This window comes from Ruditapes philippinarum, unplaced genomic scaffold, assembly GCF_026571515.1.
Source record: "Ruditapes philippinarum isolate M1 unplaced genomic scaffold, ASM2657151v2 ctg7328_1_1_1_1, whole genome shotgun sequence".
Taxonomy (NCBI): Eukaryota; Metazoa; Mollusca; class Bivalvia; order Venerida; family Veneridae; genus Ruditapes; species Ruditapes philippinarum.
The window spans coordinates 5,031-27,569 of NW_026851560.1; the positions used below are offsets into that span (position 1 = coordinate 5,031).

The 22,539-nt window shown below is 31.3% G+C and overlaps 1 protein-coding gene across 1 annotated transcript; it reads left to right on the forward strand.

The window, feature by feature from the left end:
• Positions 1–768: 768 nt before the first annotated feature.
• On the forward strand, positions 769–19,535 carry LOC132744915 (uncharacterized; the record flags this gene model as incomplete). Its single annotated transcript, XM_060733740.1, is given in 7 exon segments — positions 769–1,016; positions 8,062–8,157; positions 8,527–8,625; positions 8,973–9,152; positions 13,298–13,473; positions 14,168–14,339; positions 18,102–19,535. Coding segments are annotated over 7 exon segments (1,069 nt in total), but the record flags the coding sequence as incomplete, so codon positions are not given.
• Between the last annotated feature and the right edge of the window lie 3,004 nt (positions 19,536–22,539).

A 22,539-nucleotide genomic window follows, 5' to 3' on the forward strand; every position in this document is an offset into this window, starting at 1 on the left:
CTAAATTATTTTCTGCAACTGATATGTTTGAATTGTGTTTGAATTCAGGCAATCATTTTTTATTGTTCTAATGAATGATTCGTAATTCGACGTCGTCTACATAAATTCATTGTGTTTTTATGTATTCATAAAGATGTCAAATTGTTTTGGTTCTTTTTTCTGCTTCATAATACTAATCATCTATTTTTGCATTTAATTTCTTGATAGTGACACATTATTACTTTTAACCAGAAATATTTTGAAATAACATAAAGATAACTTTCCAATTCTTCGGAAATAAGAACTTTGTAACAAAACATTATTAACATTAACATTAACGCCTCGCATGATATTCAAACTTATATCTACCGATTTACGTACAAGATTACCAAACCCACTAAACACCTGTGTCACGAAGTCAAATTTATGATGGTACATGTAGTATACATTGTACAAAAAAGTCATATCTTTATTTAATTGGCCCTATTTCAAGACCCATACAAGGGAGATGTTAACTTGTTTACAGTTAAAGAAAATAATTGCATACTGTAGCTTTTAAAAACAAGAATTAAATTGAGATATGAAAGGTATTGATTGTATTCAAATTTACAGGTTTGATATACAAAATCATCTTTAGCTCGATTATGTTAATGTGTTTGGAATTTGTTGGTTCTTGCAAAGCCGCCACATTAAACGAGTATTAATTGCAGAGGTTAAAGCATAATAGTATACAATCATTCGACTTTTTTAGGTATTAAATAATGTTTTTGATTTTTGTGTTTATGCAGGTCATTGTAAAGTGCCGTATGAGTTTGACACACGTCTGTCAATTTCTGACAAATTTCATGTAAGTCTCTCTGGAGGTTCTGTTGTTGAGGTGGAGGACTATGTTTACTTCAACTGTTCAAAGGCGGTGGAGGCTATGCACGAACCTGTAAATAGAAGATTCAAATGTATAAACGGCGAGTGGATTGAGGATGAACGAGATAAATCATGGCAGTTTGGAAATAACGGGTCTTTTCCAAAATGCAGAAAAAGTAAACACATTCCTTGATTGATAAGTTTTTTTTTATTTCTAATTATATCTCTTGGCCTTTGTTAAGTAGCTTAACATATTGTATTTAGGAAACATACACCAACTTAAGTTCGTTATTGTGGTAATGCATGGTTCAAGTGCGCAGAAACTTTGATATTGTTTTACTCTTCTAACATGCTTGCAGGAAATATGTTTACACACATTGAGTAGTTTATATTACGTCATATCTGTAATTAGGTGACTGGTAAGTATCAATGCATAACTGCATATTCAACTGTTCTAATACATATCTATTGTGGGGTGGGCGTGCGTTGTAAAGTGTGTTGAAATTAATCAGGCGACACCTATATTGATAGATTTAAATCATACCAAGCTTTAATCAAGATGAACTTCACACAATTGTTAATGTTCATCTCTATATTTTATGTTGACTTATTTGGGGGATTATGCGCCGCTTTTTCATGGAACGGCACTTACTGTTGTCACATTTGAGGTTTTATGATAACTGCCTTATGAACACAACTTGCGGATATTTCTAAGTTAAAAAATAACCCTTTGTGTGCTTTAAATGTTGAATTTTGCTTAAGCCGGAAGGCAGGGGACGTGGACGGTCACTTGCAAATTTCCAGTACCGTCCATAAACAGGCTCAATCAAACAAGCCTGCAATATTTTCAATTTGAAATATTTGCAGCGTTGGGATTTCTGAAGAGATTCTGGTTTTCTCTATTTTATAGAGAATGAGTTTTTTTTGTTTGTTTGTTTGTTTGGCTTGTTTTTTTTTTTTGGGGGGGGGGGTTATTTTTTTTATATTCAAGACTATGCATGTTTCTTTTAAATATACACTTTATCAAACCGTTAGGTAAGTTACTGCCAATTGGTTATGACATTAAAAACTGCTATAAAAAAGGCTACTTATAAGTATAGCCTTGAGTGAAGGTCTCAATCATTCATTAATTGAATAATTGCTTTCTTGACTCTATTAACTTATATTCAATGATTTGCATTGAAAAGTATATTATAACGCTTTTTCTGGTATAATATGTTAAAACATTTCATTTTCTATGATTAAAAGATTCTGTATGTTGCAATTAAAGCTGTTACCTCACTTACGTGAAATTTCATATATGTAAATAATTATCCTTCTAAAAGCAATGTTCAAACGCCGAAAAACTATGCAAAATATGAACTGCCCAATATATGTTAATCGTTAAAATATATGCATTCATTTTTCAAATGCCAAATTTGACTAAGATTTTATAGAAAAATAAATTTGTAATAACCTCCCTTTATAAACCTGAAATGTAAATGTAATTATCCTTACAAATAATGCTTTTGGAACTTTGATAAATCCTCATTTGAGCATAATATTTATGATATTAAACAAAATATGTATTACAGCATCTTAAAAGTATCACAATTTTGATGTTATGAACAGAATCAACCCCATAGTTTTAAAAAATAACTTTATATAAACAAGGAAACATTTACTAATCGATAACTTTTACAAGCTTTATTTTTTTTACTCTCCCTGCAAGGCTCGTTAAAAGACATAAATTACCCTTTTAATTTATTTAAGGATCAGTAGGATCAATGATTAAAAGACGGTAAAAAAAGGCATTACGAACACGCTTCCTCTTTTGGTCAAGAGATATAAATTATTGATCACAATAACAAAAAAAAAAACACATATATTTTAACCAATTATGTATTGCTATCTATAATATATTAACAACAGCTGATTTTTTCTCATGAAATATTTTAATAAAGCGGAATGTGATGTATTTTAGCAAATGTGAAACCGAATTGTGAAAACGGAGGTGTTTGTTTTGAGGGATGATCAATGTATAATGCAAGTATTTAACAATCTGGAAAACGTTGTGAAAATGGTAATGATGATTTCGTTTATATTTTGGAAAATAAAGATATAATGTTAGCGTACACCGTACCCCGGTAGTGCATTTTTTGGGTACCATATAGCTTAATTCTTCTTTTAAATTATGATGTCAATATAGATACAAAATATCTTAAACCACTCTTTGAAAAAAACATATCCAAACGAGTTTTTATTCGGGAAATTACGAACATTTCATTTTGAACGATTTTTCCTCTGTTTACAAATTAAAAAATATTTTGTTTCAAATCTATTTAAAGTGTTGAATATATGGAAACAATCAATTTAAGTCTTTATTTCGAGAAATCTTCATTTTACTCATATTTAAACAGGGCAATGCTATTAACTTTTGTTATTTGTCATTCATTTTAAAATATAGTTATATGTGACGAATAAATGCTATGCTAATAATGGCGAATGTGTTGGTCAGGAAAATGTAATGTGTCCAGAAGAGAAATTTGGAGCTAATTGTGAACAAAGTAAGTAAATATTCAGGAAATACCGGTCATATACTGTAAGGTTTGATGATATAAAAGATAGTATAAGATATATCAATGATACTGATTGAATATTAATTATTATGGTTGTATTTATTTGAGGGGAAATAAAACTAGACTGATATGATCATTCCTTCTAGTCTGATTTTATACTTTGAGTTGTGTATAAAAATTAGAATTTGAGACATCAGTCGTTTTTACCTTATAAACTAAATAATCATAATATACATTCAGTTCATATTAAAATATGTAACATTGAAGGATATAAAAACTAATAGCAAGTACTGTATTAATAATTTTTAATTCTCTACTTGGACGCGGGGAAATCGTTAAAAGTTTACCTATAACATTTTAAATAGCGTTTCTGTAGACTTCCTGAAAATAAAAATATGGTGAGTTTAACAAATTCAACGAAACTACTTTGCTATTGGTGAAAGTTGAAAGCAATTCGCGGTTTTACCGTGTGAGTTAGGTAATATTTTATAGTCCGATCAAGGAATGAAACCCAGAGATCCGAACATGGTTTAGCATGTGTATAACATGTTTTGTTAAAATATGCATGGTGTGTATTGTATTTAAGTAAAAATGACATTGAAAAGGCACGCTTTTAGATTCAAGATTTTTAATAGTTTAGACGCGTAATAAGAAAGAATTTAAACTATTTAAAAAGCTCCAAAAGGCAAATGGTGTAGGAGCAAGTGTTAGAATTTAGAAATCAAACTTTTATTAGTTGTGTCTACCTGATTCATTCTTTGAAGTTATTACAAAACACATTTAGTGTTAGCTTAGTATTAGTTAGGTAAATTTATTTGAATAAGGGCTTTAAAAAATCTATATAATAAATATTTGATGATCGCAATAGTGATGTACATTAACGTATATATTAGTACTTTTTCAACCCAATCCAGTCATATTTAATATAAAAGAGACAAGGTGGTTTACAAGATATGGAATGAAAAGTAACACCCATTCAAATGAAACTTAGGTACAAGCTTTTAAAACAATTTGAAAAAGAACTGAGTAATGATTATTTTATATGTTTTTAAAATTGGTATAACATTATGTAACAATAAAAGGCAAGAATACATTTATGAAAATAGTGTGGATTTACAAAGCTGGAGAATTTTGGAAACGGGCGCCACGACGGGTCTTTCCAAAAATTGTTTTAAATCAGTGTACGGGTGGTTTATATACATTGGATGTATATATAATTGTTATAGATAACGACTTTAACCCGCCTTTTTTTTTCTTTAATACATGTAATAAGGTTAATACACACTTAACCTGTCCAATACGTGAATTATTTCTAAAGGATGCTTTATCGGCCCAATATTGGAATATCTTGAAAATGCTAAATGATTTTAAATTTGAAAAACAGCATTTAGATATTAATAACTGATAAAAGAATGAAAGTGCCTTAGGCGTGGACGGTAGCTTGCGCCACGAACATGCCAATTTCAACCTGGTCTGCACTATTTTGCCATTTTGATGTCTTTCATTTATTTATAACAAATTGTTTGAGACATGAAGTTTTAGAGATATTGTCAATAAAGCTGTTATTCCCGCACCCATTGCATGCTAACACTTGATGTTTTGAGTTATCGTCTCTTGTATATATCTTTGCAAATTATGTTCGAACCAATAAGGAAATTATACACAGTTGATTCCTTTTCCTTTTTATGAATGAATTTAATTGTAAAAAAATGTCTCTGACGTTTTTTTTATCCTGAAATAAATGGCAGACTAGTTGATTAATTTTCAAAGGCCGTACATCATTGTTAATTCTTATGATTTAATTATTTCTGCAACTGATATGTTTTGGAATTGTGTTTGAATTCAGGCAATTATTATTGTTCCAGATGAATGATCCATAATTAGGCTTCGTCTACATAAATTTAAGTGGTGTTTTTTATGTATTCATAAAGATGTTAAATTGTTTTGTTCTTTCTTTCTGTTTTCATAATACTTATCATTCATTTTTGCTTTTAATTTCTGTTGATAGTGACACATTATTACTTTTAACCATAAACATTTTTGAAATAACATAAAAAAGCACTTTCCAAATGCTCAGAAATAAGGTACTTTGTATCAAAATGATATTAACACTTCTAGAAAAAATCCCGCCTTCGCATGATATTTGAACTATATATCTAACGATTTTTACATACAAGGACTACCAAACCAACAAGACACCTGTGTCACGAAGTCAAATTAATCATGGTACAATGTAGTATACATTGCACAAAAAAACAATTCTTTATTTAATTGGCCCTATTTACAGATCCATACAAGGGCGATGTTACCTTTGTTAACAGTTAAAGGGAAATAATTGCATACTGTAGCTTTTTAAAAAAGAGTAAAAATTGAGATATGAAAAAGGTTTAATTGATTGTATTCAAATTACAGGTTTAGTTCGATTATGTTAATGTGTTTTGGTATTTTTGTTTGTTGCCAAAGCCGCGTCATTTAAAACGAGTTTATTAAAATTGCACAGGTTAAATGTTTTTAATAGTAATACAAGCATTTCGTCTTTTTTTTAGGAGAAAGCTTTTTATTAAATAATGAATTTGATTGTGTTTTGTCACATAATTTTTTGCAGATCAAATTGTAAAGTGGCGGATGAGTTTGACACAGCCCGTCTGTCAATATCTGACAAAATTCATGTAAAGTCTCTCTGGGAGGTTCTGTTGTTGAGGTGGGGGACTATGTTTTCTTCAACTGTTCAGAGGCAGGAGATGAATATGCACGAAAAACGTGTAAATAGAAGATTCAGTGTATAAACGGCGAAAGTGGATTGAGGATGAACCGAGATAAATCATGGAAGTTTGGAAAATAACGGGTCTTTCCCGATATGCAGAAAAAAGTAAACACATTCCTTGATTGATAAGTTTTTTTTTTTATTTCTAATTATATCTCTTGTCCTTTGTTAAGTAGCTTAACATATCGTATTTAGGAAAACATACACCAACTTTAAGTTCGTTATTGTGGTAATGTTTTTGCATTTGGTTTCAAGTGCGCAGAAACTTTGATATTGTTTTTCTCTTCTAACATGCTTTGCAGGGGAAAATATGTTTAAACAACATTGAGTAGTTTATATTTACGTCATATCCTGTAATTAGGTGACTGTAAAGGACTTCATGATTTGTTGTTCGAAATTGTCAATCTTTCATATTCAACTGTTCTATACATAAATTTCTAAACGTGGGAAGTGGGGCGGTGCCAATGTGTAAGTGTGTTGGGAAAATTAATCAGCTTGGCGACACTTTAGATTGGATAGATTTTAACTCCATACTAAGCTTTTTAATCAAAGATGAACTTCACACAAAATTATTAATATTGATCTCTATACTTTTGATGTTGCTTATTTTGGGGACCATGCGCCACTTTTTATGGAACGGCCACTACAAAGTGTTAACATTAAAAAGTTCTATGATAACCTGCATTATAAAAGGCACAACTGCGGAATAATTTTTAGTTCAAAAGTCACATTTTGTGCTTAAATGTTGAATTTCTGGCTTTAAAGCAGGAGGCCCCAGGGGACGTGGAGGTTACTTTGCCCTTTTTTAGTACAGTCCATGAACTGGTTCAATCAAACCAAGCCTGCCAACATTTTAAAATTTGAAAAAATTGCCGCGTTGGGATTCTTTCTTTAGGGATTCTGGTTTTCTCTTTTTCATAGGAGATGATTTTTTTTTACTTTCAAAACTATGCATTTTTATTCTTAATATTACACTGTCTATCAAACCGTAGATAAACTTACTGCCAGTTGGTTTAGACATTAAAACTGCTATTAAAGGGGCTTCTTATAAGTTTAGCCTTGAGTGAAGGTCTAAATCATTTGTTTATTGAATAATTGCTTTGTTGACTCTATTAAATTTATGGTTTTTCCACGATTTGCATTGAAAAGTATATTATAATGATGTTCTGGTATAATACGTTAAAATATTTCACTTAATATGATTTACAAATTTTGTATGTTGCAATTAAAGTTGTTACCAAACTATAGTGAAACTTTATATATGTATATAATTATCCTTCTAAAGCAATGTTAAAAAACCGAAGAATATGTAACATATGAACTACAAATATTTGTCCACAATATATGTAATCGTTAAAATATGTGCATTTATTTTTTAATGACAAATTTGACTAAGATTTTATAAAAAATAAATTTCTAATAACCTCCCTTTATTAACATGAAATGTAAATGTAATATCTTATAAATAATGCTTTTTGGAACTTACAATTTTGATAAATCTTCATTTGAGCATAATATTTATGATATAAAACCAATAAAAATGTATTACAGCATCTTTTGATATCACAATTGATAAATTTTATGAACTCCCATAGTTTTTAAAATTACTTTATATAAACAAGGAAAGATTTTCTAATTGATAACTTTACATGCTTTGTTTTATTAGACCCTCCTGCAAGGCTCGTTTAATTTATTTAAGGGACAGTAGGTCAATGATCAAGGACGGTCTAAAAACTTTACCGGAAACGCTTCCTCTTTGGTCAAGAGATATGAATTATTGATCACAATAACAAAACAAAAACATATATTGAACAATTATTTATTGCTGTAAATATCCTTGAAGACAGCTGTGTTTACCTCATGAAATATTTAATAAAAAAGGAATGTGATGTATTTTAGCAAAATGTGAACCGAATTGTGAAAATGGAGGTGTTTGTTTGAGGGACGATCAATGTAAATGCAAGCATTTATCATCTGGAAAACGTTGTGAAAATGGTAATGATGATTTCGTTTATATTTTGGAAAATAAAGATATAAATATTGGCGTACACCGTACCCGGTAGTGCATGTTTGTGTATGATATGACTTAATTCTTGTTTTAAATTATGATAACTTTGGATACACAATGTCTTTAAAATAAACATAACTAAACGAGTTCTTATTAAGAAATTTAATATACGAACATATCATTTTGATCCATTTACCCGTGTTTTACGTGTTACGAATGATTTGTTCTCCGATTTTTTGTGTTAAATATCTGTAAACAGTCTACCAAGTCTGTATTTCGATTTATCCTTTTTTACTCATATTTAAACACTGCAAGGTTGTTTACTTATGTTATTTGTCATGTATTTTTAAATATAGTCATATGTGACGATGAATGCTATGCTAATGATGGTAAATGCTTTGGTCCTGGTAAATGTAAATGCCCAGAGGGGAAATATGGAGCAAACTGTGAACAACGTTAGTATATATTGAGGAAATACTGGTATAAAGTAACGTTATGATTTATAAGACAGTATAGGATATATCAATGATATATTGAATCTATAAGTATAGTTGTATTTATTGAAGGGGAATAATACTAGGCTGATATGAGTATTGCTTTCTAGACTAATTTGTGTATGATTATAAGAAATAAAGACATTGGCTGGCTGTTTTTACTAATAAACTAATAACAATAATCATATTAAATAACATGTAACAATGAAGGATATAAGAAACAATAACTTGTACTATTTTTAATAATTTGTTGTCTCGATTTGACGGAATGAAAATAAGTTAAATGTTTACTTATAACATATTTATAGGTTCCTGTATGCTTCCTGAAAATAAAGATATGGCGAAGGTATCCACACAAAAAACTTATTTTGCTTTTGGTGAAACAGTTCACAATTTTACGTGTCAAATGGGTTATTTTCCATCATCTGACCAGGAAATGACCTGCCGAAGTGATGGATCATGGTCAGATATAGTAACTTGTGTAAAAGGTATAAATATATGTATAAGATAAAATGTGTACCTGTGATTACAACTATTGTGTAAATCATATCAATTTAGAGAATATATTTCGAAAGAAATGTTATGCACGAACATCCTTATGTTTTTCTAGGATTAACTAATGTAAAAGCATAAATAGTGCCCTTGGATGGAATTGAACAAAGGCTTAAAGCTGCACGCCTCCAGATGAGTGAAAATATTTCGATTAAATCAAATCTGAGAAAAATGTACTAAGATTTAAGGAAAGGTATAAAGATTTAAAATTATAGTAAAAATTTACAAGTTATGTGCGATTAATGACGAATTTTTCCGTAATTTTTAATATATTTCTACTGCGTTACTAACGCAGTAAGGGCTATTTATGCACATTTTGACCTCTTTATAGTAATTAACATAGGTGGTAAGTGCCATTGATAATGTATAAATTGCATTCTTTTGGTAACTTTCACAATATTATACTATTAATTACATTTTCAAATTTTCATTAAAATTAGTATGAATCTCGAGGCGTGCTGCTTTAATGGTAAAATGTACATATACATACATCTACATATCTTCAATGTTGAAATTTTTATTCTTTAATTTTAACTATTGAAGAGGAATAATTTTTTAACAGTGCATTGTCTGTTTTGATACTATTTATTATGTAACTATAAATTTTCTTTCTTAAAAGATAATCACACATCTTCATAGATCAACCCGTATTACAGTACGCTCAGCGCGACTTTTTTTAAACCCGCGTGACCCCGCGGATGAGGTTTACTGCGGACGAAAATTTGCTCAGATATTGTCCGCGTGACCCCGCGGACAGAAAATTTTCACCACCGCGGACATAAATCGGCGGCTGAAACCGTTTCCCCCGCGGAACGCAGCGGTAAACTGCAGAGGAACGCGGCGGTCAAACACCGGTCAACGCGGTGGAAACCTTAAATTTTAAAAATTAATTACTGTATTTAAACATTAGTATACGTACGTACTGTAACATGTACTGTACATATAATTATATGTAAAATTTGTTTGTTTGTTTTCTTTTTTGTTGTAATAAAAGTACATGTACAAATGCAGTGTATTTCTTGTTCTTCTTCTTGTTATTGTGTTGGGTAATGTATAATATGTATTCGACATCAAGATAAATCATTGACGTCGCAACTTCATGGTTGTGAGAAACTTGAAGTCAAATAATGAAAAATTCGACATATGACATTTATGAAAAAGATACTACAACAACTTATTTTCCAGTTTTTGTTTCTTATTTAAAAACTTTGAAAACGTAACCCTCGGCAAATTATTCCGGCAATATTCCAGGACGTCTCTTTCAATTGTCAGATGCGTTTTCTGTTTCTGTTTATTTGCATGTTGATCATAAAGTCTTATATTTTATTTGGAACATTAAAAGAAAGCGTTTATTTCACCAAAATATACATTAAATGATATTCTTGATTTATCTAATTACAGGTGTGAGCGTAATGTATATGTTTTGAAGTTTGTATCAACTGTTGAAGTTTATTTTCATTTTTGTTTTAGTAGTTTGTTTGTTTGTTCTTTTTTATTTTTTTTATAGATTTTTTTGCAGCATTTTGTTAAACTTGACGTTATACTTTTTGTAATTTTATTATGAACAGCATGTACATACATGTACATGTAAATAAGGCAAACAAGCGCATGGCAGTTATTTTCTAAGAACTTCCATCGACCGATTTTCAAGTTAAAAATATTTCATTTTATTTTTATCTTAAGATATTATTGTTCATGGGAATAATAGTATTTGTAGACAACATGTAGTTTTAAGTACATACAATTGAACGTAATTGTCTTTGCTATCTTGTATTTATTATATCAAGTTTTCATTGAAATTAATTCCGAGGATAATAATGTAATTTTATAATTTGTAAAAGGCAGCTTAATTATTATTTTTTAATGGGTGAATTTGTGTCAAACAAATATACGGTATGTACAGTATACAAAAACTTTTTGGCAAGTGTCATGCATATTTCTCATGTCCATTTTCGACGGGGTTTTTACTGTAAAAAACACAAACAAACAAGTCTACCCGTTTTTAAAGAATATAATTGCATACAAATAAAATCTTATAGATGGTTTAAATATCTTTTTATTTTATTTCTGTACATGTATTTTATTTATGTCTTGTCTTGTATTCACACTCATCGACCTCTTACAGGACATGTACTGTAGCGTCAGTCACCATTGAGAAATCAGCACAAATGTCCTTTTTTATACTAAGTATCATATTTATGGCTCCCATATAGTTTAACAGCAATAATACTTTGAGAACCACAAGGAATGAAAAAGTAAAGATGACAGTGATAAAAGACGATTTCAGTTGTAAAAAATATTGGTATGTGGACGAATAGTTTTGTGGACGTTTATAACAAAAATATTAAAAACAACAACAAAAACAGGTACAGCTGTAATTATTTTTATTTCAAATTCCGTTCAAAAAAATTAACGTATAATAACATTTAAGGAGACGATTGTGGTCAATTTTCAAGTCATTGTGTAAAAAAGATGACGTTAAAAAATAATAAAACGTCTATTATTTTTGGAGGTTAATTTATACTGACAAACTGACCTTGGCGTTCCCCCGCGAGAAACGGGTGACTGATTTTATCGACGATTCAAGAACGGTCGTCAGAATTTTGTCCGCGGTGGAAACAACTGAACACCGGGGATCGCGGGGGAAATTAGGCTTTCATCGCGGACGAACCCCCGCGTTTGTCCGCGATAAAAAAAAATCGTCCACGGTGGTATCGCGGAAAAAGCAAAACCCGCGGTGAGCGTACTGTATATTAGTATAGGTAAATTATGAAAGGATAATGATGTTTCATGACTGTAACTTTATCGCGAGATACCAATTTCTAAACGCTGATGGTAGCAAATTACAAAGCCTCAAAAACTTTAAAGAGAATAATATTCCGTATATATATCTCACTCCTATGTAACGTTTTTAGTTTATATAAAACATATATATTTGCAACATATTGATTAAAAATTACTGTTTTATCTTTATTTTAAAAAAATCCAAAATAGCTGTATGTAAGTTATATGTTTGTATAGTTTCTGAAGTGAGAGTTGGATCGTAATCCTTTAAAACATCACATCCCGCAATATCTAAAGGGCAATAGACAATTGCCTATAAAAAGCTAGATCAAAGTACCCTGATAAAAAGCCTTTAACTAATGTAAAACGTTTTCTAGAAAATATTGTTATAATTGAAACAAATATGTTTGAGAACAAATAATTGTAATGCCTCTGTTATTAAATGCTGAAGTGTTGTTTCATGTTATCTATCAATTGAATTGATATTTAATGTTCCGTTCTACTTTAACCTCTAAGATTTAAAACATTATGATTTATATCCATGACAATCAATTTCTATGCTCTACCCGCTATATTATTTTCTGCTTCAATTAATGTAATCCTGATCCTGTTAATTAATTTAAATACCACACGATTTCATTAATTTGTATAATAGTTTGGGGACCTCTCTGTTGAAAATGTGCCAGAGTTAAATCGTATACATATATATGTACAGTGTGTTAACTGGAGTGCAGGAATTAGTTACCCGTTCTCCAGAACATGCCCATTGATTGGCTCATTTTTGCCGGGGCTTACTTATTGTGACGGCAGAGAAAGGGAAAGCGACAGAAATATCATATTCACATGCTTGTTTATTGGTTACTTTTCTGGGTTTCATGTTCTGACAACAGGGAACGCGTTTTCATGTTTGACTATGATACAAAAGAGAAAGAACATCAAAACACTTGGCCAGCTGATTTATACTCGGGGGGGGGGGGCTACGCCCCCTCGTACAAATAAGATAGCCTAGTGTTTCGATGCTGTTTCATTTACTTATCAAATAAATTGTTCATATTTGTTATGACAGGTATTTAAATGTAACAATTTCAGCACTAAATGTGCGAACTTTGGTCCTATTTATAGAACGGATAAACAAGTGTGCTGGTAATACAACTTTTTTTTACATTTAATAGTGTTCAGTTATCCTCCCTTCCAGTCAAATCGCTATTTCTTAGACAAATCCAATGTGTTGTGTTTGAATAACTGAAATTGTGTGTCTCAGACATTATTATTTTTATATTCTTTTACTTGTGTTAAGGTAAAATTTACTTGATCAGTACAAAAACGGGAACACGTACCGGTGCCGGTACAGATGCCAATATTTACATTACTCTGTTCGGCTCTAAAGGAAGCACAAGAAGAATAGACTTAAGGGGAAGATTTGAATCTGGTAATGTCGACGAGATCAGGACATTTGCCAGAGATGTTAGACCAGTAAGTAACATTATTATTTTTGATTACTTTTAAAAGAAGTGATAGTGTTGTTAAGTTTTTAGTTTTTTTTAATCTGTACTGATATTCGTATTCTTATTATAAGTAGTTTTTGGCGAGTTCTATTGAATTTGAAGCAAACATTTTCATCTTAATCAATCTTAGCAATCGCTACAAAACCCTGTGTTACGTATGTGGATATACTCTTGTTTAGCTCTTGCTGACATGTTAGATTTTAACTTAATGCGCTTTCAATATAAATCAATAAATTGATCATATTTGTTCACAGAAAAATATTGATGATGTATTTGGAAATTATGTTATTGTATTAATTGTGTGTATTGATGATGTGGTGGTAAAAATAAAACAAATAGTGCTTGACCCACTAGACTTAAATTATATCAACCAGGAACATATGAACCTGTACTGTAAGAAAAATATATTATTTAATTCATTTCTTGAATTAATGCATTTCAAATTGGATAAAAAGCATTTCAAATCGAATCAAAAGTACAAGTCATTATTTGTACATATAAATGTCTGCCTAAAATAATGCGGCCTAGCCCTATAGACGTTTTTATGAAATGCAAATTTGTAAAGTTACCGATTTTACACTTTTTTTGTTATTTCAACTGCAAATATAACAATGTTCCGGTGTAATCTAGGATCTCTCATTTTTAATGTTTTACTTTTGTAGATACACAGTGTACAGATCGGACATGATGGTGGAAGATGGCATGATATCTTACCTGATTGGGACCTGGAATATGTATCAATATATGTTGAAGATATGGAGGAATTTTATGTTTTTAGAAATATTAAACAACAATGGGTAAAAGAAGGAAGTGATCTGACCTTGCAGAGGGAAGGTAAATATTTAACTAGATTATCAAAATAAAAGGCATTTTGATATGCTTTTATAAGCCTATTTTAATTTATTTTCCTTTTAATTAGGAAAATTAACAATTTTATATTGTATAATACAGAATCGTATGTTTCCTTTTGAAAAATGTAAACCTCATTGGTGGAGCTGAACAATTTCTGAACAAATTCTGTTCAATATAGAAAAGTTATAAGACTTTATTAAAGAGCCTAAGAAATAATATATAACAGCATAGGACACATTATATTATAGTTAAGCCTACGAAACATTTTGGAAGATCTATCATTGTATAGCCTATGAAATATTATGTAGAAGCCAATAAATCATTTTATAATTGCCTATGAAATATTATTAGTAGCCTAAAAAACATTAAATGATAGCCTATGAAACACTATAGTAAAGCTGATGATAACAGCCGATATAATATCATTGTTTGGCCTATAAAACAATATACATGTACAATTATTGGCTAGTCAGCCATTGAATATGATGTGATATTCATCGGCATATGACATATAGCCGAGGTCAGTATAATTTTCTGCCGGTGAATATCACATTATATTCAATAGCTGACTTGTCAATAATTGTTTTATTATATGCAAATATTTTTTAAAAGTAAATCTTTTTAAGAAAATACAAAACGCAACTTTTGCCTGTTTTCATTGAAGCGCGGGAAAAAGGACGCACATTGTACAAGATGACGTTAGTCGTTCATTGAAGTTCTACGCAACAAAAGCAATTCAAATTTATACACAACATTGGGGTGCAAGTTCTAACTATTAAAATGAAGTATTGATATTTTAATCGAGAAATCCGTCATGTCGAACGAAACGCAACATTTAGTTTTTTATACGCACGCGCAATGAACTGTCCACGATATAAGGTCATTGAGTATAAGCCTCAATCTATTGTTAGATTGGGAACACCTAATTCAGTCAGTAAATATGATACTTCACACAATGAATATGATTTTATATATAGTGCTGGTTTTTGAACCGAAAATATTTCTGCTACATTTAGGTCAAAATGACTGTTTACCGCCAGTCCTTTTGTAACGCATTTGCATTCGGCGTCAATAACGTCGCGTCAATTGTTCGCGTCGTCGCCCACTCCCTTCTTGTCTGTGATCTCGTCATTCACCGTATTTGAATTGCTTGCGCCAGCAACAAACGATTGTCCCGATCGCCTCTTAGTTGCCCTGTGGTAATTTAATCTTTACGTAAGTAGCTAAAGGGGTATGTCTAATAGGCGAATTTAACGATCGCACGAATTTTCAATTTGTCAACATACAACATATTTCTACATTTACTGCTATATACTCGTATATTTATAATGTAGCCATTTCATGTCTGAATATTAAATTTAGACATATTGTCATTTTAACTATATTGATAATGTTAGTTGAAATTACGTTAAAACAGCAAATTATGAATGCAATAGAAGTACAACTTTGTTTCAAAAACATTAAGATGTCTTGTACCGGGTGTATGTTACCATGGTTATTCAATATCACACGGAACACGCCTTTAGTACAATCATTCTATAATATTCTCCTCTAATTGCAGCAAACTATTAACGACTGTAGCACATATGAAAATATCGTAAATTCATTGGAAGATGCAAAAGTCATACGGGATATTGAATGAGTGTAGATGTAATACTAAATTTATTGAACGAGTTGAAAAAATATTCATATTGCAGTTCAAAAGTGTCTTTTTTTCGTTTATAATAATAATATTATTATAATGACTGGGTGAAGTATCATTTATTCACAAGCTAAATTGGATTATTTCGATCTAAAAATAGATTGAGACTCATATTCAATTAGACTACGTATAAAAAGATAAGTTCCGCGTTTTTGTGCCGGCTCGCCATGGCGAGCCGGTATTACGTTAGGATTTTACTTAGAAACAACCTAAAACTACGAATCCATCCAAAAATTTAATCTAAGCTTGGCTTCCAGCTTTCTACAAAATTTGTCTGTCAAGGCTGGAATCCAAAATAATTAAGCCAATCAAATTTGATCTTACATACCGTCAAAAAACCTTCAATTTTCACGCCATTTTTAAAAAAGCAAAAAGTATTGCTTTGAGCGCAAAGATATAATGATGATGAAATATTTGTTTTCATGAATTCTTTTCAATAAATCATATTTACACTGACTTTTGATTTAGCGATTTCACCTGTTTTCTCTGTAGTAAGTTAAATAATTAACAATTAATTAGTTAATTGACATAAGTGTACATCTGGTTCTGTGCATATTTTCTTTTTCTTTTTTTTCCGGTAATTTAATCCTTTCCGGTATTTTGTGTATGTATTTACTGGGATATACTATTCTCCGGTCCGGTCGCTTCCGGTCTCTCCCGGTCTATTTTGACCGGGATTTACGAGACTTGAGAACTTGTACAAATCAAATTATCATGCCTCATGAATCTAAATTTGCCCACACCAGAGTTCTTCAGTAATATATTCCTGTATAGGACTTGTGTCTGTCACTCATTCCAATACTAAATAACATATTACAACTTAACTTTGTATAAAGAGACATCTTTATGAATTCTACCTATCTAACATTTTTTGGTCAAGGTCAACAGGCCATATAGTAAATATGCATAGACATAGGGACTTCATTCTATCCGTTTACATGCATCTTCATATATACTCATATTCCACTTGTTAAACTGAGAGAACTGGCTTCCGTAACTTTATATGTCACTTATATTTTGATGTTCACTGAAGTCTCTTCAGGTACAGAACTGTCATTTTTACATTTAAACACACCCCTGGAATAAAATTACGAAGCGAGTCGCTTCTAGCTTTTTTAAAAGCTAACCTTGTTCTTTATATCATAGTTCTCGATTTAGATATCATAACTTACCTATAATAGATAAAAGTTTCACCGCATTGATGTATTTAGACTTAATTGCTTTTGTTTGCGCAGCGTTCGCGTTATCGCTGAACGCCTGACGTCAGCTTGTTCACAGTGCGTTTTTTCCCAGTACATGAAAGAAAACAACCAAACAATGTGTATTGTTGTTTTCCTTTAAAAGGCTTTATTTTTGTGAGTGTTTTTAACATTTGCCTGTTCATATAATAAAACAATTATTGACTAGTGAGCCATAAAGTATGATGTGATATTAACCTGCAGAAAATCATGTCATCTGCCAGTGAATATCACATGATATTCAGTGGCACACTAGTCAGTAATGTTATAATAATTTATGAAACATTAATCATCATAATAAAACTTATATAAAATTCTATGAAACACAATATTTTAGCCTATGAATCATTTAATTAAAAACTATGATACATTATGAATAGCCATGTCATGGAAAATTTTGTAGTAGCCTATGAAACATTATATTATAATGTATGACACTTAGATGATGTTCTATAAAACAACGTATATTAGCCTATGAAACATCATAAAATAGCCTATAAAATATCATATGATAGCCTATTAAACAATAAATTAAGCCAATTAAACAAAATTACTTTTTTCCACCTTATTTTGAAACGACGAGTTTCCTTTTTCAAGTTTTAGCAGAAATGAATGATATACACACTAATCCAAATTTTTAAAACAGGCATTCGTCATATTCTGAAATAAACATAAACAAGTATCTTTATCTTTGATTTCTGTGAAGCTTCTGAAATATCGGAACAAAACAGACGTATTATAAGGATATTGTACTGAAAAAAATATTACAATAATTTTCACATGATATTCTTTTGCATATTTCAGGAAATCAGTCATGCATCAACACATTCGGTGAAAGAAATATTTGGTTTCCTAGATGGAAGTTAATCAATTTTTTTTCCTTGGCAGAAGTGCAGGGATGAGTAGTAGAGCATGTAAACAAGCTTGCATAAACTGGAATAAGAACGTGTGTAACGGAGTCTATCGTGATACACAGCATTATAGTTGTTACGGTTTCTCTGAAACTGGTGATGAATACTTTACCGTGCAAAAAGAACATTGGCAGGGAGAACTGTTTTTCAGAACATGTAAGAAGTTCAACTGAAGGGACTATACTATACAATTGTCGACATTTCTTATTGTTAATAGGTCATGTTTCAAATTATTGTTTCTATGTGTCATATTTCAGAGGAGATGAATTATCAAAAAAATGTTGTTTTTTGCGTATTTACTCATCAGCAGTCCGCCTCCAAAATATATTAATTTTAATGAAAATTGTGAAAATGTATTTGAATCTGTAATATTGTAACGAAACCAAAAGGAAGCAATTTACACATTATCAATGACACTTACAAATCATGTAAGTTACCAAGTAGTGGTCAAAATATGCATAAAAGACTAACTGTGTTAGGAACGCAGTAGAAATCTAGTTGTAAATAATGAACAATCAGACATTAATCCCGCATAATATGTAAAATGATACTTGAATCTTGAAACTTTTTACTTTTCATTACATCTTAGTACATTTTTCTCAAGTTTGATTTTATTGAAATAGTTTCACTCATCTGGAAGCATGTAGCTTTAAAAACTATAATGTATTCTTAGTGAAAACTGAAACTGTTTCTAAAAGTTCTTGTCGCCTATATTAATTAACCTCCTTTTAACGAAAACACTTATTGAAATCTGTAACAATAATCAGTATAATATCATTTGGTGAAAAATAAAAACATTTTTTCTTATCACAACATATTTAAAGTAGACAAAAGTAAATTGAATAAACATGTAATAATATTGGAGAAACTAGGCACAGTGTTTGATTAAACATATATTAAGAAATTTTCTTTGACAAAGAAAAAAAACTTTACTTTTGATATATCTAAAAATTACGTTGCTGTGTTACTACCCTACTTACTCAGTAGAAATATTGTAATCATAACTGCAAAGTCATGAATGACGCATAACATGCAAGTTAGAATCAGTTTTACTTTTTCCAAAATTGGGTTTTTCTCAAGTTAGATTTTTTTCAAATGTTTTGACTTTTCTGGAGGCATGCAGCTTCTTGTATAGTTGTTAATTAATATTTTTAATCATCTTGTCTTGACACATCTTACGGTTCATGATCGAATGATAATATTACTTTTTCTTTTGCTATTTCATTTATTTACTTATTAAAAAAACAATTTTTTTTTAAAATCATTTTACAGTTTAATTCTGTGTTGATATCAGTAATTGCTTAAGTCTAATCATGATACATAACCCATCTGCTCCATTGACAATAAACAATGATTGTTTGTTTGTTTGTTTCATTTCGTACGCCTTTTCCCAACAGTAAACAGTCATATTGGCGGGTAGTTTCCTAACCATCGTTCCAAGAGAGTTATATCAGTACTAGACTACCTTCCTCCGTGCTAAACTACCAAAGCATCTCCAGAGGATCGAACCCACACCAGAGAGGTAACTGGATTAGAAGTCATCAACTCTAACCCCTCGACCACGGAGGCGGTATAATAAACAATGAATGTATGTATATCTGTCGGTGCATTCTCACTTTATATTCCAAATGCATGTTACAATTCATTACGCAAAATTGTATTTTAATCTTTCCTGCCAAGAAAAATTGTAAACGAAAATGAAATTTAGAAATGCATGCTTTAAAAGATAGAATAATATAGGGAGCAGTGTGGCAGCATTCCAAAATATTAAGGCATCGGACTAGTTATCTAAGGATTGCTGGTCGCTTGCGCTCAAAACCTGTTAGGGGCAACTGTTGGTCAGTGGATATCATAGTTTCGTACTACGTGTTACATTTGATTGTCTATTTTACATAATTTACGTATTGAATTATCGGTTATTGCCCTAGTATTACGTTTACAAAGCCCGGTATCACACAGATGTAAGAGTTGCTAGTTGCTATCCGTTATGCAGATGCGACCTAAACAGGAAGTGACATACATATATCCCTTTGTAAATCATTTGTAGTTCATGATAACGAAATTTTGCTGTCTTTCTTGTAATATGACTTTTATTTACGTACATATTATGTTGGAACTTAATAAAAAATTCGCTGATGGTGATCCATTTGTAGTTCACATTGATATGTTTAAAAAAACAGCCACCGACAAAATCACTGTTTACCTGCGAAACAGCCCATTGAAATTGTAAAGAAATTAATTTGAATTACTGTGTGTTTTGTGTGCGTGTGTTGGTGTGTTGTTGTGTGCGTGTTAGCTTGCGTGTCTGTGTGCAAATTTGCTAAAATTGGAGGAAATAATAAAATGGAAACTTAACACGACCAATAAACATCATTAATAATTAAATAATGTCGTTTGCGACATTAAAATAGCGTACTTGATTTGATTGTTTTGCACGTGCTGTTTGGCGCTACATTGTGGCGTCACCTTAACAACACTTTAAGCGTCTGTACAGCGTTATCGACTGAATTAAAGATATTGGTGTTCGGATTCGTTTTCTAAGTTAGACCATTTTCTTTCTTTCTAGAAAGTTTTCACAACAAAATTCGACAAAAAATTGTTTTTATTTATCAGATTTCCCAAACAAAATGGCGCCCTCAATGTGAAAATACACAGGGAGATAATAAGAACGGCGAGTGCATTGTTGTAGAAAAATGCACACTTCGGGCCTTCTTTGTTTATATAGAAAACAATCCGATAGTGTTACAACAGATATTTTAATGTATTAGCTAAAAGTATTTACACACGAGTATAAAGGTCAACAGAATAAGGTAGAGATATTTCTACGTCATCAACGCAAAAGGGCTGCGGAACACGTTAAGGAAAAAAATGACTTTCTAAATATTATGTTATTGATAGTCTCCCCATTTAAAAACATCTCAAAACCTTTTTGATTGTGTGTTTGTAATATTCGTATCTAACAGAAAAGCATATGCCTATTCTTGTCCACATACCTTTAAGCAAGAAAGTGTACTTTCACTTTTTGCTTTGTACTGGTCGCTTCTGGGAACCGATTCGAAAGTGTGTTGTAGGTTTATTACTTCTTATAAACCAAACTCAAATAAAGTCTGTATGAACTAAGAAACAAATTTATTATTAAATTATTATTATTAGACGAAAGGATTAAAAAAAATAGCGGTGTCGCCATTCCAAGACACTCGCCTCAAGATGGTGAAATGATAAAAATATTAAATAAGATTTCAAGTAAATTATAAGGTTAATTGTGTAAAATCCATTATAGCTGACATCTTAATTCAAGAAAGAATGTTGACAAAACCATTAATATAACGTGATTTTTCTTTGCATTATCTACTATGATACTAACGCAGTGGCCAATATAAAGGGAGACACTCACATTAATTTAACATAGACTTACATTATGAGAAATGGCCCCAAAACAGACTTTAAAATTGAGTTTTCACCATAGAGATGCGATTTTTTCTGGGTGTATGACATGCCTGATACATAAAACTCATCTCGTTATATAGAGGTAGCCAACCAAATTTTTCGTAAAAAGACTTCAAAGAGGATGACCACCCCACACCCTCTGTTCACTGTAATTCACTGTTGATCACATGACTGACTCTGTTCACTGTAATTCACTGTTGATCACAGGATTGACACACCCTCTATTCACTGTAATTGACTGTTGATCACAGGACTGACTCACCCTCTGTTCGACTGTAATTGACTGTTGATCACAGGACTGACACACCCTCTGTTCACTGTAATTGACTGTTGATCATAGGACTGACACACCCTCTGTTCACTGTAATTGACTGTTGATCACAGGACTGACACACCCTCTGTTCACTGTAATTGACTGTTGATCATAGGACTGACACACCCTCTGTTCACTGTAATTGACTGTTGATCACAGGACTGACTCTGTTCACTGTAATTCACTGTTGATCACAGGATTGACACACCCTCTATTCACTGTAATTGACTGTTGATCACAGGACTGACACACCCTCTGTTCACTGTAATTGACTGTTGATCACAGGACTGACACACCCTCTGTTCACTGTAATTGACTGTTGATCATAGGACTGACACACCCTCTGTTCACTGTAATTGACTGTTGATCACATGACTGACTCTGTTCACTGTAATTCACTGTTGATCACATGACTGACACACCCTCTGTTCAGTGTAATTGACTGTTGATCACAGGACTGACACAGCCTCTGTTCACTGTAATTCACTGTTGATCACAGGACTGACTCTGTTCACTGTAATTGAATGTTGATCACAGGACTGACACACCCTATGTTCACTGTAATTCACTG